The sequence below is a fragment of the Diuraphis noxia genome, unplaced genomic scaffold, assembly GCF_037042655.1.
Source record: "Diuraphis noxia isolate RWA-SAM2 unplaced genomic scaffold, SU_Dnox_SAM2 contig0003, whole genome shotgun sequence".
NCBI classification, from domain to species: Eukaryota; Metazoa; Arthropoda; class Insecta; order Hemiptera; family Aphididae; genus Diuraphis; species Diuraphis noxia.
This window is the reverse complement of record NW_028301713.1, coordinates 5785477-5797201: the sequence shown is the minus strand read 5'-3', so window position 1 is coordinate 5797201 and position 11725 is coordinate 5785477. Positions and strand designations below refer to the sequence as shown.

General features: G+C 26.6%; 2 protein-coding genes and 1 pseudogene across 5 annotated transcripts; 2 read left to right on the top strand and 1 right to left on the bottom strand.

The window, feature by feature from the left end:
• Positions 1-1789: 1789 nt before the first annotated feature.
• LOC107166978 (uncharacterized) lies at positions 1790-4244 on the bottom strand. The gene is made up of 6 exons (XM_015515845.2): positions 3697-4244; positions 3401-3620; positions 3193-3303; positions 2823-3123; positions 2697-2758; positions 1790-2577 (listed from the first exon to the last, which is right to left on the bottom strand). Exons 2-6 carry the CDS (start codon positions 3593-3595, stop codon positions 2023-2025), a joined length of 1224 nt encoding a protein of 407 aa, XP_015371331.1. The 5' UTR covers positions 3596-3620; positions 3697-4244; the 3' UTR covers positions 1790-2022.
• A 1790-nt stretch (positions 4245-6034) lies between these two features.
• LOC107166969 (splicing factor YJU2 pseudogene) lies at positions 6035-7634 on the top strand (annotated as a pseudogene). Of its 3 annotated transcripts, none has more exons than XR_016190950.1 (2): positions 6035-6289; positions 6629-7634. The product of XR_016190950.1 is annotated as a splicing factor YJU2 pseudogene, transcript variant X1 (transcript). The 3 variants fall into 3 exon arrangements; XR_016190952.1 differs by lacking the exon at positions 6035-6289 and adding an exon at positions 6327-6543; XR_016190951.1 differs by lacking the exon at positions 6035-6289 and adding an exon at positions 6327-6562.
• A 1710-nt stretch (positions 7635-9344) lies between these two features.
• Positions 9345-9794, top strand: LOC149056593 (uncharacterized). Its single transcript, XM_089223608.1, has one exon. It carries the CDS (start codon positions 9345-9347, stop codon positions 9792-9794), a length of 450 nt encoding a protein of 149 aa, XP_089079734.1.
• The last annotated feature ends 1931 nt before the right edge of the window (positions 9795-11725 follow it).

The window sequence follows — 11725 nt, the reverse complement described above, 5'->3', positions numbered from 1 at the left end:
TCAAATGTAAAGGAACATGACATAACATGTTTATAAAAATGTTCAGTAGGTAATAATAATTATTAAAATTTTTATAACATTACAATTATTGTAATGTTATAAAAATTTGAAATTATGAAATTGGAAATTATCAACAAAAATATCATTATCAAAAATATAAATAACTGTTACAAGTTTTTAATTTGTAAGTTTAAACTTAGTGAGCTCGTATTTGTAGTCGTAAATTTATCGTTTTATAAATACTTTTATATGTATATTTTATATGTATTAACTTACTATATGTCTATATAGGTTTTACGTATACTCAAAAACTCGAAGTTGACAAACAAAACCAGATAATAGTATTAGGATAAAAGCAATGGCTTTTTGTTTATTGCATTCGCTCAAAAATCGAGCAGGGTCAAACTTCGGAGAAATTATCTAAATCACAAACAAGTTTTGAAGGTATTAATTGGTTATTTGATTACACTGACACTATTTGCTTAGGAAAAATGGTTATATTTATTCGACCTTCTGGCGTCTACTGTTTAATCAGCAATTCAGCATATTATCGAATATCGATTTCGCTGGACATATGACACATCACATACCCCATCGTGTAATACATGTCTAAATTGTAAAATCTTAAATTAAAATGTATAAACGTAAACGTTATTACTTTTGAATAATACGATTATAATTATTTTATAATTATTTCGTAAAATTTGGACTATACAATCAGGCCCGGATTGAGCCGGCGAGCTACCGAGAAAATCTCGGTGGACCGTGGGCCGCGTAAAAATTTATATTATCCATATTATCTATCTTATATTTTGCGTTTTTTTTAATAATATAACTGAAGTATACTAAGTAACTTAATATAATGTACCTATTGAATAGGTAATTTGTAAATGTGCTTTAGAGAAACAATTATTATTTAAAGCACATATACTAAAAGTAAAAAGAGTGATCATAAAAAATGTTTTTCGAATGGGCCGATACTTTGTTGAGGGCCGGTAGAAATTTAAAATCTCGGCGGGCCGAAAAGTCTCTATCCGGTGCTGTATACAATTCACAATATGTTAATATATTCAACCTAATATACATATTAATATCATAATTAATTATTTATTACTATAAAGTTGTCTAAATTATTCTAAAAAAGACTTAGATTTTTAAATATAAACACTGAGGATGTAGAAAATTCAGAAGATTATTAGTTGATTTCAGCAATCATTTAATTTAAATATATATTGATACCACTTGGAATGTTATTTAATCTAAACATCAAATTTTAATTTACATAATTATGTAAATACTGGACTGTTTTGTAACTTCTTATGCTAAAACTTTTTGGTAGACTACCGGCTCCACCAATAACAATTTGACAAACAAATCAATTGATTAAATTTACAAAGTCATTCAACATTTCAACATGCATGCTCACAGTATTTTTTTAAAATTAAAATCTGATTTTTAAATTCTCTAACATATTTACTAAAAGACTATTTTAAGATTCTTTAGGTTTGTTGTACTCTTGTAGTCTTGTACAACTTTAAAAATGTTCTTTGAAGATAAAAACTTTTATTTTTCGAATGAGATAGCACTTTAATTATTAAGTAATTTTTCTAAAAATGTTGAGGTATTACAATAAAAATATGAACAATATTAATTTAATTAAGCATACTAATTATGATAAATTGGGAAGGTAGGGGCATTGGATGCATTGAAAATGTTAGTGATTTTAACATAAATCAACAGATATAAGTTATTTGTAAATATCAGATTACTTTAATTGAGGAACAAAAAATTGATTCTTTTAATAAACATAATTTATTTAGAATACAAATGATACAATATAAATACAAAACAAATATTTGTTAATTTAATAATAATAACCTTAATAGGTTGGTAGGTACTCTTTGTAGTATATGTTACAAAAAGAAAAAATTTCTTATAATTATTTATGTTAAAAGCATTAAAATTCGATTAAAAACAATTATTTATTTTTGTATTTCATTAACTTAATGAGTTATTACTTTATTAACTTTTGTCGTCATCATCATCATCAGACCACCATATCACTGAATCGTCCATTTTATTGTTTATAGGTTGAATATTGGTTATTGTTTTTGAATGTATTTCAGGTGTTACTAATACCTTAGGTGTTAAAGTTGACTTTTCATTTTGCTGACATCCAGTGTCTTTCTTCAATTTGGTTGCAGTTGTTACAGTAAAATTCTTACATTGTTTTATTTCTGACATAATGCAATTATTGTTATTAGAACTTGCTGATAGCAGAGAAGAGTCACTTTTACTCATCAAAGAACTACTAGTAGAGTAAACATTTTGTTTTGCTATTGGAGTAATACTATTAGAACTATTAAAACTATTTTTTAATTTTTGAGTTTCTATTTCTGAATCATCGCTAAAGCAAATATTTTCAGAGTAGTTGGAGGTGGAGGAAAATTCATTGGCAGAACTATAAGACAGATTTGTATTTAAATCATCAATAATACTTAAGTCACAGGAGCTTGAAACTAGATTACTTTCTAAAAATACCATATTACTTGGTTCCTTAGGTATAAAAATATTTTTCTAAAAAAATAAAAACAAAAATTAGAATTCATAAATAATGTCAAGTTAATAAATTGCCTAGACTATTTGTAATACAATTTTAATAAAAAATAAAAATGTAAAATTAAATTTTAACTTACCAAGTATTGTAATTCCATTGGATTGAAATTTGAATAATAATGCTTTTGGTACAGTGGAATGTCTAAAAAAAAATATGCATTTTAGTTAACATTTTACAATTGTAATAATAATTATTATTAAATTACCTTCAAAAAATTTTTTTGAGCGAACATTTTTTAATAACTTTTTTAGTGGTATATACAAATTATTCACTTTATTGTATACAACTAATTCGCCTGAGTAAACATTATTTTTAACAGATTGAGGAGTAAAACTGAAACTTATTTCACCATACTGATTTTTCTTTATCAAGATTGTGATTGCAGTTTTTAAATCATCATCATCCAAACAAAGATCTATTTGAATATAATAAGTAGGAAGTATGAGCTGCAAAAATTTGGGCGGACATGTTCTCAACTCAAATATGCTGTCTTTGTCGGTAAATCTCTAAATAAAAATATACATCATTTAAAATCAATAACAGAAGAATTATTCACTCGAAAAAATATAAAATACCTGAGAGTCGATTAAATAAACTTCAGGACAAAAGTTATTATAATTATGGCAGTTTGATATGATACCGCGCGCCCACAAACTGAGGTTTTTGTCAACTTGAACAATTACTACCTGCAAATAAAAATATGTTTAATACTTAATGTTATATTTCAAATATATATAGGTAATATATTTATTAATAATAGGTATGTATTAAATAACTACTAACCTTCCCAAATTCAATAATAGGATAGTCAAATTTTTGAAACCAGTCTGTACAATCGTTAAAACATATAAGTTGTTTATAATAGTTTTGGAAGTATTCAGTTGAACCACTATTAAATCTTTCTACAGCAACAAATAATCCACATTCTTTGTCAATTTGGCTAATTATATTTACATTGTAAGCTGTGTTCATCTCCATTTTAAGTTAATAGATTGCAGGTACTCTAAACATTAAAAATTAACAATAAATTATTTAGTTTTAAAATATCACTTTGTAAAATGAAAACTCATTTTATTTACATATTATGTTAATCCGCACGGATTTTCAAATTATGATGACTTTAATTCTAGGTCCAGGAATTCATGTGAGATAATCTCAAGAACTAAGTTTGTTCTCACTTCAAAGTGCATCATTAAGATCTTTCAGTCTTCAGCTGATGTTGATGAATAGTAGTTAATCAGAGGTCACAAACCACAACTGACAACAGTGAACAGTTTAACTGAAAATTTTATTACGAGTTATTATTAAGATTAAAATATCGAATGCTTGAACCACAGAAGCATAGCATAGTAAATTTAATACTATAATAAAATAATCATTATTTTATATAATCTGTGATAAGATATTAAATGGTTGCCGGGAGTGATCAGAAACCACAATCTCATTGACGTAATATTTTTTAGCTTATAAATAAAACGGCAAAAATTGGTTTTTATCGGGGCTGCAAGTCCTCTACGGGCTCTACGGCTAATGGGCAATGGCCCATGGCAATGGCCCATTAGTAATGCCGGACACAGTCACGATAGCGACAGTTGTAGCTACTCGTGAGTCGTGACAGTGTGACACTCTGTATACCATAGACATATAATATTATAAAGAGACGAACTGCGCTTAGAGAGAGAGGTGTCAAGCCATCATTGTTAAAGAGAGAAAGATATATATACAAGTTGGCATAGAGTAAACGACATAATATGTAACTTTATTATTCCATATAAAAATTATAGTGATTATTGATTACAATTTACAATCAAAATAAATGTAAACATTAAATAAAAATATAAAATAATTTAATAATACAAATTTAAAAAAAAATTATAATCGTTCCAATATTGTATATTTGTATGTGCTGTGTAAGTAATAACTAGTAATTACTAATTATTAATTAATAACATAATATTATAAAATATAAATTATAATTGTCAACATCAATGTTTAATGTTAGTATAATTATAGCATTATTAATCATACTTGTTCTGTGCTTGTAGTAAGGTAAAAAATAATTTGCAATGTTTAAATACTATTATAATATAGGTAGGTGCACTTCCTATGCTGCAATGTAAAAAATGAATAAGGTGCTCTGATTGGTCTCCACCCAAATCAGTGTAGCCACAAAAGTAGTAAAATATAATGGTAAATTATTGTCTACAAAAAACATATTATTTTAAATTTTTCACAATATCAAACAATTTATTAACAATTAAAAATGATACAAATTACAATATTGAATATAACTAAATTTTACACTTTACACATAACTTACAGATTTTATTATAAACAATTAAAAGTAAATACATATAATAAATTATAAACATGGAAATATACAAATGGCTTTCTTAATAACTAAAATAATAAGGTAAGTACTAATTTATTCATAAATGATTTAATATACATAACTTTCTATTTTTTTTTTCTGATATTAAATTCCTATTTAAAAATTTAATAGCAGCATGAATTCTAAATCTTATAAAATAATTAATTAAATATTCTTTATTAAATAGGGGACATGAATGATTAAATACAATATTAGTCATACTTAGCTTTAACCTTATACCTAGGTACTTCCTTGTCAATAGATACATGTGGAAATCTATGAATAAAAATATCTTACAACTTATCTATATATTCGTAAAATGCATGTTGTGGCATCATTAAATTTCCAAACATTGATTTTTCTGTATTTTCATAAGTTTTGAAATAACAAAGTAAGAAAGAGTCGTCCAATTTTTTTTTTTTGATTTTGCATATTGAATATAAACAACGCAAGTATGATTTTCAATGCATTTCTTTATTAAAAACCCACAGACATAAATGAAAGCATTTTTTTCAGGCATTGATAAATTCCTATAATCCGGAGTGTTTATTGTTAATGTATTTTTTTAAAATTTAAATGGATTATTATCTCGAAAAATTAGTTTAAGGTTTTCATCATTAATAGGGTCTGTATTCATTTTTGATAAAATTTCATCTAAGATTGCTATACAATTTGCATTGTCTGAGTGACTAAAATAATTTGAAAAAAAATTTTGTTTAAATGACCAGATAAATTGTATTGGAGTTGGATTTATGTTATTGCCATTATGTTGGGTGCGAAACGTGCCAAATAAATTTTCTAAACAGTCTTGGTTGATTCGATTTCTATATAAAACATAATTTTCATCAGTATTTGTAAATTTTAATGAATCCCACAATGTAAATAAACCTGAGATTGAAATTAACCAACCTCTGATAAATTTAATTTTGTTTGTCACTTCAACATTTGTTTTTTTGTTAAATACCTGTAATTTTTTAAAAAAGTTTTCCATGTATTTTAAATGTGATATTTGAGCATCCGTATTTTTAACAGGTTTGTTTTGTCGGATATCACTATCAGGTGAGCCACCAGTATACGATATGTTTCAAATATTTTTAATCCATCAAATGGTCACATTGATTCTGGCGGAGATTTTTATCAAGGCATTTTTTTGTTTACGTCTCGGTGCACAATCTGTTTTCATATAATCTGTGATACAACTATACAAGCACTATAAAAAAAAAAAAAAATAGGACTAGACAGACAGATAATATTATTTATTTTATTATTTTTGTCATATCTCATCTCACGTCAGATATTTAGTAAGTATTAACATTATTAACTAACATTTTGGTTAATATATTAAATTTTAAACCTGTTGTTCGTTATACTATTTTTAAAACTAATGCAATAATCAAATAAAGATTAAAAGAATGTCTTGGTTGGCAAAAATGTTTAGTTTAATTATTTAATTTTCTATTCAAATTTTGTTAAAATATTAACCAAATATAAATAGTTGTTTTTAAGTTTAAAGATATTAGTGGGAAAAGCCTAAGCCTAAGCCATCTTACAAACGGTTTTTCTTTTATTTATTTGTAAATTTTAGTTTTATAATTTGTATAATAATTGTAAATATTAAATAATATGTTTGTATGTTACAGATAGTTATACCTACTTACTAAAATGTCTGAAAGAAAAGTGTTAAATAAATACTATCCCCCAGATTTTGATCCTTCAAAAATCCCACGTATGAAACTTCCAAAAAATAGACAGTATACTGTACGTCTTATGGCACCATTCAACATGCGATGTAAGACATGCGGTGAATACATTTATAAAGGAAAAAAATTTAATGCTCGAAAAGAAGATGCTGAAAATGAAGATTATTTAGGTATACGTATTTACCGGTTTTACATAAAATGCACTAGGTGCTTACAAGAAATATCTTTTAAAACTGACCCACGTAACACAGACTACGAAATAGAAGAAGGAGCTACTCGAAATTTCATGGCTCTAAAACTTGCCCAAGAACAAGAAAAGAGAGAAGTAGATGCTGAAAAAGAAGAAGAAGCTACAAATCCTATGAAATTATTAGAGAATCGTACTCAACAATCTAAACAGGAAATTGAATTAATGGAATCCCTTGAAGAGCTAAGAGATTTAAATAGACGTCAAGGTAACGTGGATTATGATTCAATGTTATTAAAGTACAACCCTGCGGAATTAAAGGAGCAAATTAAACGGATGCAAGAAGAAGAAGATGAAAATACAGTAAAAAAATTGATGGGACTTAAGCGTAAGATTTCCGAAGATGAAGATGAAGAGGTAATAGAATCTGAAGAGTTAGTAGAAACCGAAGATAATATAACTAAAAGTAAAATAAAAAATGTAATCACTATAGCAGCACAGTCTAATGTGAATAAAAAGGTTTCCAAACTCAATCTTTCGAACTTAGTTAAAGTTAACAATGTTACAAGTACCAACAAACCAAAAGAATCTTGTAATTCATTATCATTAATTGGCAATTATTCCAGTAGTGATGATTCTAACTAGTCTAAAAATAAATTTGAATTCTAAATCGAAGTTTAAAAGTTTTTTTTTTAAAGTATTTAACAATTTAATGTATACATTTTATTTAAATAATACATTTTCTTAAAACTGAGTAAATACTGTTTGCTTTTTCATTTTACTGAATCCTTTATTCGTCTCATAAAATACTTGGCATATAATAAGATTAAATCTAATGTACAATTTTTTACTCTAGAATTTATAAATAATCATAAAAAAAAGGGGACAAGGAGTTGAGCTCTGCTCTATTGTAGGTGTCAAGCGTACCTTGACAATGAGTATATCATATCCTAGACTATAAACTATAGACACCTATAAATGCTTCCGTTATCTCAAGTTTAAATTTTAATGTTATGGTTTCACAATAAACAGATATAATAATATGCGACAAATGTGACTGGTGTCTTGTCATCAAGTGTAATAAACACGCAATAAGGTCTTTTGTTTTCACAGATATCTAGAGTACAGTGACCTATAATTGATTCCTATTCGATATCGTTTTAAACACATGACATAGAGAAGATATGGTCTTTACATTAGGCTATAATAGTTTTTAACAATTTTAATGGAGAAACTTAACACTTTAGTGTTTCACACCGTCATCTTAATTCTTAGATATAATTATAGTTTCTGCGAAAGGTATGTAGAATAAGGAGACCCATAGAGAAATATGTAAAGGAGACTATACTCATACGAACTAATGGTAAATTACTTAATAATATAAGTTCAAATACAGCTAACAGGTGGTACGGACCCCGCGTGAAATAACGACCAGAAATGAGTTATACGATTTAAGTGCAAGTAAATATTCATTTTTCTTTTGTGAAATTCCGGACATAATGATCCCGATGGCCCCATAGGGCATATACCGTCCTGTCTCCTATACAATCGTTAATCGGCTATCAACACGATTATAAAGATTCTTTATAATCGTGGCTACCAAGCATGACTGCATGAGTGTCGACAGTGTCGTTCATAGAATAAAGATAATTATATGCATAATTTATTATTTATATTTACATATGTTTCTATCATGAAGATTAGAGATAAGGAGACCAAACTCCTATGAGCCGCCAGTTTATAAAGTGGCCCGACAAAAGTCGCACGGTTATTCTGCCACCAGGAGCGCGTCGTTCGATTAGAGGGCTACATTTTACAATTATAGCATGTACTATAATAGGAATTATGTATGTTTTTCGAATTAAACATGATTTATTATTCCTTGCAAATAATGTATTGCTATTTGCTTTATGATTTAGATCAGATCTAAAACATATATACAGAATAAGGGGGATATTGGTTAAAATTGGTTCAATAATAAAAAACAAATATATTATTATAATTAACTATTAAACACATGGGCATGGATGATTTCCATATGATTATTTATTGAATCCATCAAAATATTAAATTTATAAATAGACAATGTATACAATGATAAGGTTTCAAATAATTTTTATTATTATTTTGTATTAGTTTGATTATTTAAATACAATAATTATACATAAAACCAGAGTAATTTGTATTTTTTATTTTTTTTACCTAAACATTAAAAAATAAAAATGGTTAAGTGCTGTTTTGTACCAGGGTGTAATACTGGTTATGCTTTAGATGTAAAACAACAAAAATCAATTGGATTAAAAAATAAAAGTTTATTTAAAGCACCCAAAGTAAAAAAAAAAAAAACAAAATATCTTAACCTTATTTATGAATAATAATTTTCCTATTTAATTATTTGTTACATAATATGTTATTTAGAACACAGAGCTTTTAGCAAGATGGCATAGAGCTATACCTAGAAGAGACAAAATGCTTACGGAAAAGTGCTATATATGTGAATTGCATTTCGAAGAGAATGATATTCTACTTTTTGACGAGACTATCTTAAATGATGGAACAGTCAATAAAATTAAAAGAATTAGACCCATATTAAAAGCAGGGGCAGTTCCTTCTATATTTCCAAACTTGCCATTTTATCTAACGAAGCATACAATGAATAGAAAACCTCCTCTTAAAAGGTCTATAAATATTGATAAAAAGATATCTAAACCAAGTCAGGCATGTTTAAATACAGTTGAAAATTCCCACGAAGAATTTTCTTTTCAGTATTTAAAAGAAAATCTGAATATGTTAGAAAAACCAGATAATAAATGGATGTTTGGATTAACTGATGATGAAGTAGTGCTTGCAATATGGACTAGTGATTCTGAAAAAAGAATAGTAATTTCAAATAATTTAATAGTAAAAGTAAGCAATTAATTAGTCAAAAATAAAATAAATAACTGTACAAACCTATAATCGTATTTTATATTAATTCATATTATTCCAATTCTTTATACATTAAATATTGACAGATTTTTTTGAATGGTATTGAAATTTTATTTGACTGCAACATTATTAATACAATTTTATTGAGTATGAATGATACAAATAAGTTATTGAAATATATACATTCTTTAATAGCATGTAAAGGGATTACATCAGCAAATAACATTAACAGGTAAAAAATGTGATGTAATTATTATATAATTTAACTAATATATTATAATTAATATATACAAATAAATAGTAATAGGTATTAATTTAGTTAATAAATAATGTTTCATACCTATATTTATGTTTCTATCAGGTCTATTACATGCAAAGGTTATGTTGAAAAACGTCTAGGGCAACGTGGACCACTGAGTAGTTATTGTTTTGACTGTAGGATAGAACGAAAAAAAATGGCTGATAGAATAAGAAAAAAAGTTACCAATCCTCATGGTAAAATTAGAAATAAAACTCAGAAATCAGCTAAACAGTTAAAAAGAAAAGTGTCTAGGCTTAGAAATAAGGTTAGTTAACAATACTTTAAATAAATCAAACATATTACATCTATGTCACAATAGGTTATTGAGTTAAGAAGAAAAATGAATAAGATAAAAGAGTTGTGTGCTTCCACAAATGAGGAATTACTAATTAAGACAATCCAAAAACTGCCAAAAAATCAGCAGGAAGCAGTAAAAACATGTTTTGAAGCTTCTAAAGTAGCAAGTTCTAATGGCCGTCGTTATACACTTAATTGGATATATGAGTGTATGCTTATAAGAATAAAAAGCAGAAAAACTTATGAACATATACGAATACATAATATCCTGGCACTTCCCTCTGTAGAAACTATTAGAAAGTACTTAAAACACACTAAAGGCGTTTATGGTTTTCAGCCCAGTACTTTTACATGTTTAAAGGAGAAATCAAAACATATAAATATAAATGAAAGAAGAGGTAAAATTTTTTTTATTGTTTATTTATTGAAAAAAATGCAATTAATTTTTTATTTAATTTATAAAAAGGTACTCTATTGCTGGATGAAATGAAAGTTTCAGAACAATTAGTATTTGATAAGGAAACTTTAAAAGTAAATGGATTTACAGATTTGGGAAAATATACTCCACTTGATCAAAAACAAAAAAAGGGAGACCATGCTTTGGTATTAATGTTTCAGCCATTTAGAGGACAGTGGGTCCAAGCAGTTGCATGTTTCCTTAGTAGAGGAGCAGCAAACAGTGCAGTGCTTCATCAAATAGTTATAGAAGCAATTATATTAATTGAAAAATCAGGTTTTTTTGTGGATGTGGTAACTACTGATGGAGCTGCTTGGAATAGAGGAATGTGGAATAAATTTGGAATAAGTGAAAATGTTGTGAGCTGTGAACATATTTTTGATAATAATAGAAGACTATGGTTTATGTCAGATTTCCCACACCTGATAAAAAATTTGAGAAATTCCTTGATTAAACAAAACGAAACATGGGTAAATATAATCTCTTTTTAACATAAGAAATTACTATTTATATAATAGAAACATAATATATAATATACTTACTTTGAGAAAATATTTTTTTATTGATTTGTTTTTGAACCCAATTAGACACCTGAAGGAGGAATACAAATAAAACATTGGGATGCTGTTGTAGATGAAGAGAAATTACAAGAATACTCTTTGAAAATTTCAAAGTTACAAACGGAAGATGTGCATCCAAAATTTTACCAAAAAATGAATGTTGGCCGTGCATTTAGAGTAATTTAAGACATAGATATTTTCATACAAAACATTTAATAATTATAGTAAAGTTATTTTTATTTATTAAAAATGTTGTTTTTATGAATAGTTCTTTAGTGAAGATACTGCCATAGCGATGGAGTTGTAT

Coding starts and splice junctions, on each gene's coding strand:
- LOC149056593 (XM_089223608.1), top strand. CDS start 9,345: ATGCTTACGGAAAAGTGCTATATATGTGAATTGCATTTCGAAGAGAAT.
- LOC107166978 (XM_015515845.2), bottom strand. CDS start 3,595: ATGGAGATGAACACAGCTTACAATGTAAATATAATTAGCCAAATTGAC. Junction 3,304..3,400: donor CTATTATTGAATTTGGGAAG/GTTAGTAGTTAT, acceptor TTTTATTTGCAG/GTAGTAATTGTTCAAGTTGA. Junction 2,578..2,696: donor CAATGGAATTACAATACTTG/GTAAGTTAAAAT, acceptor TTATTTTTTTAG/AAAAATATTTTTATACCTAA.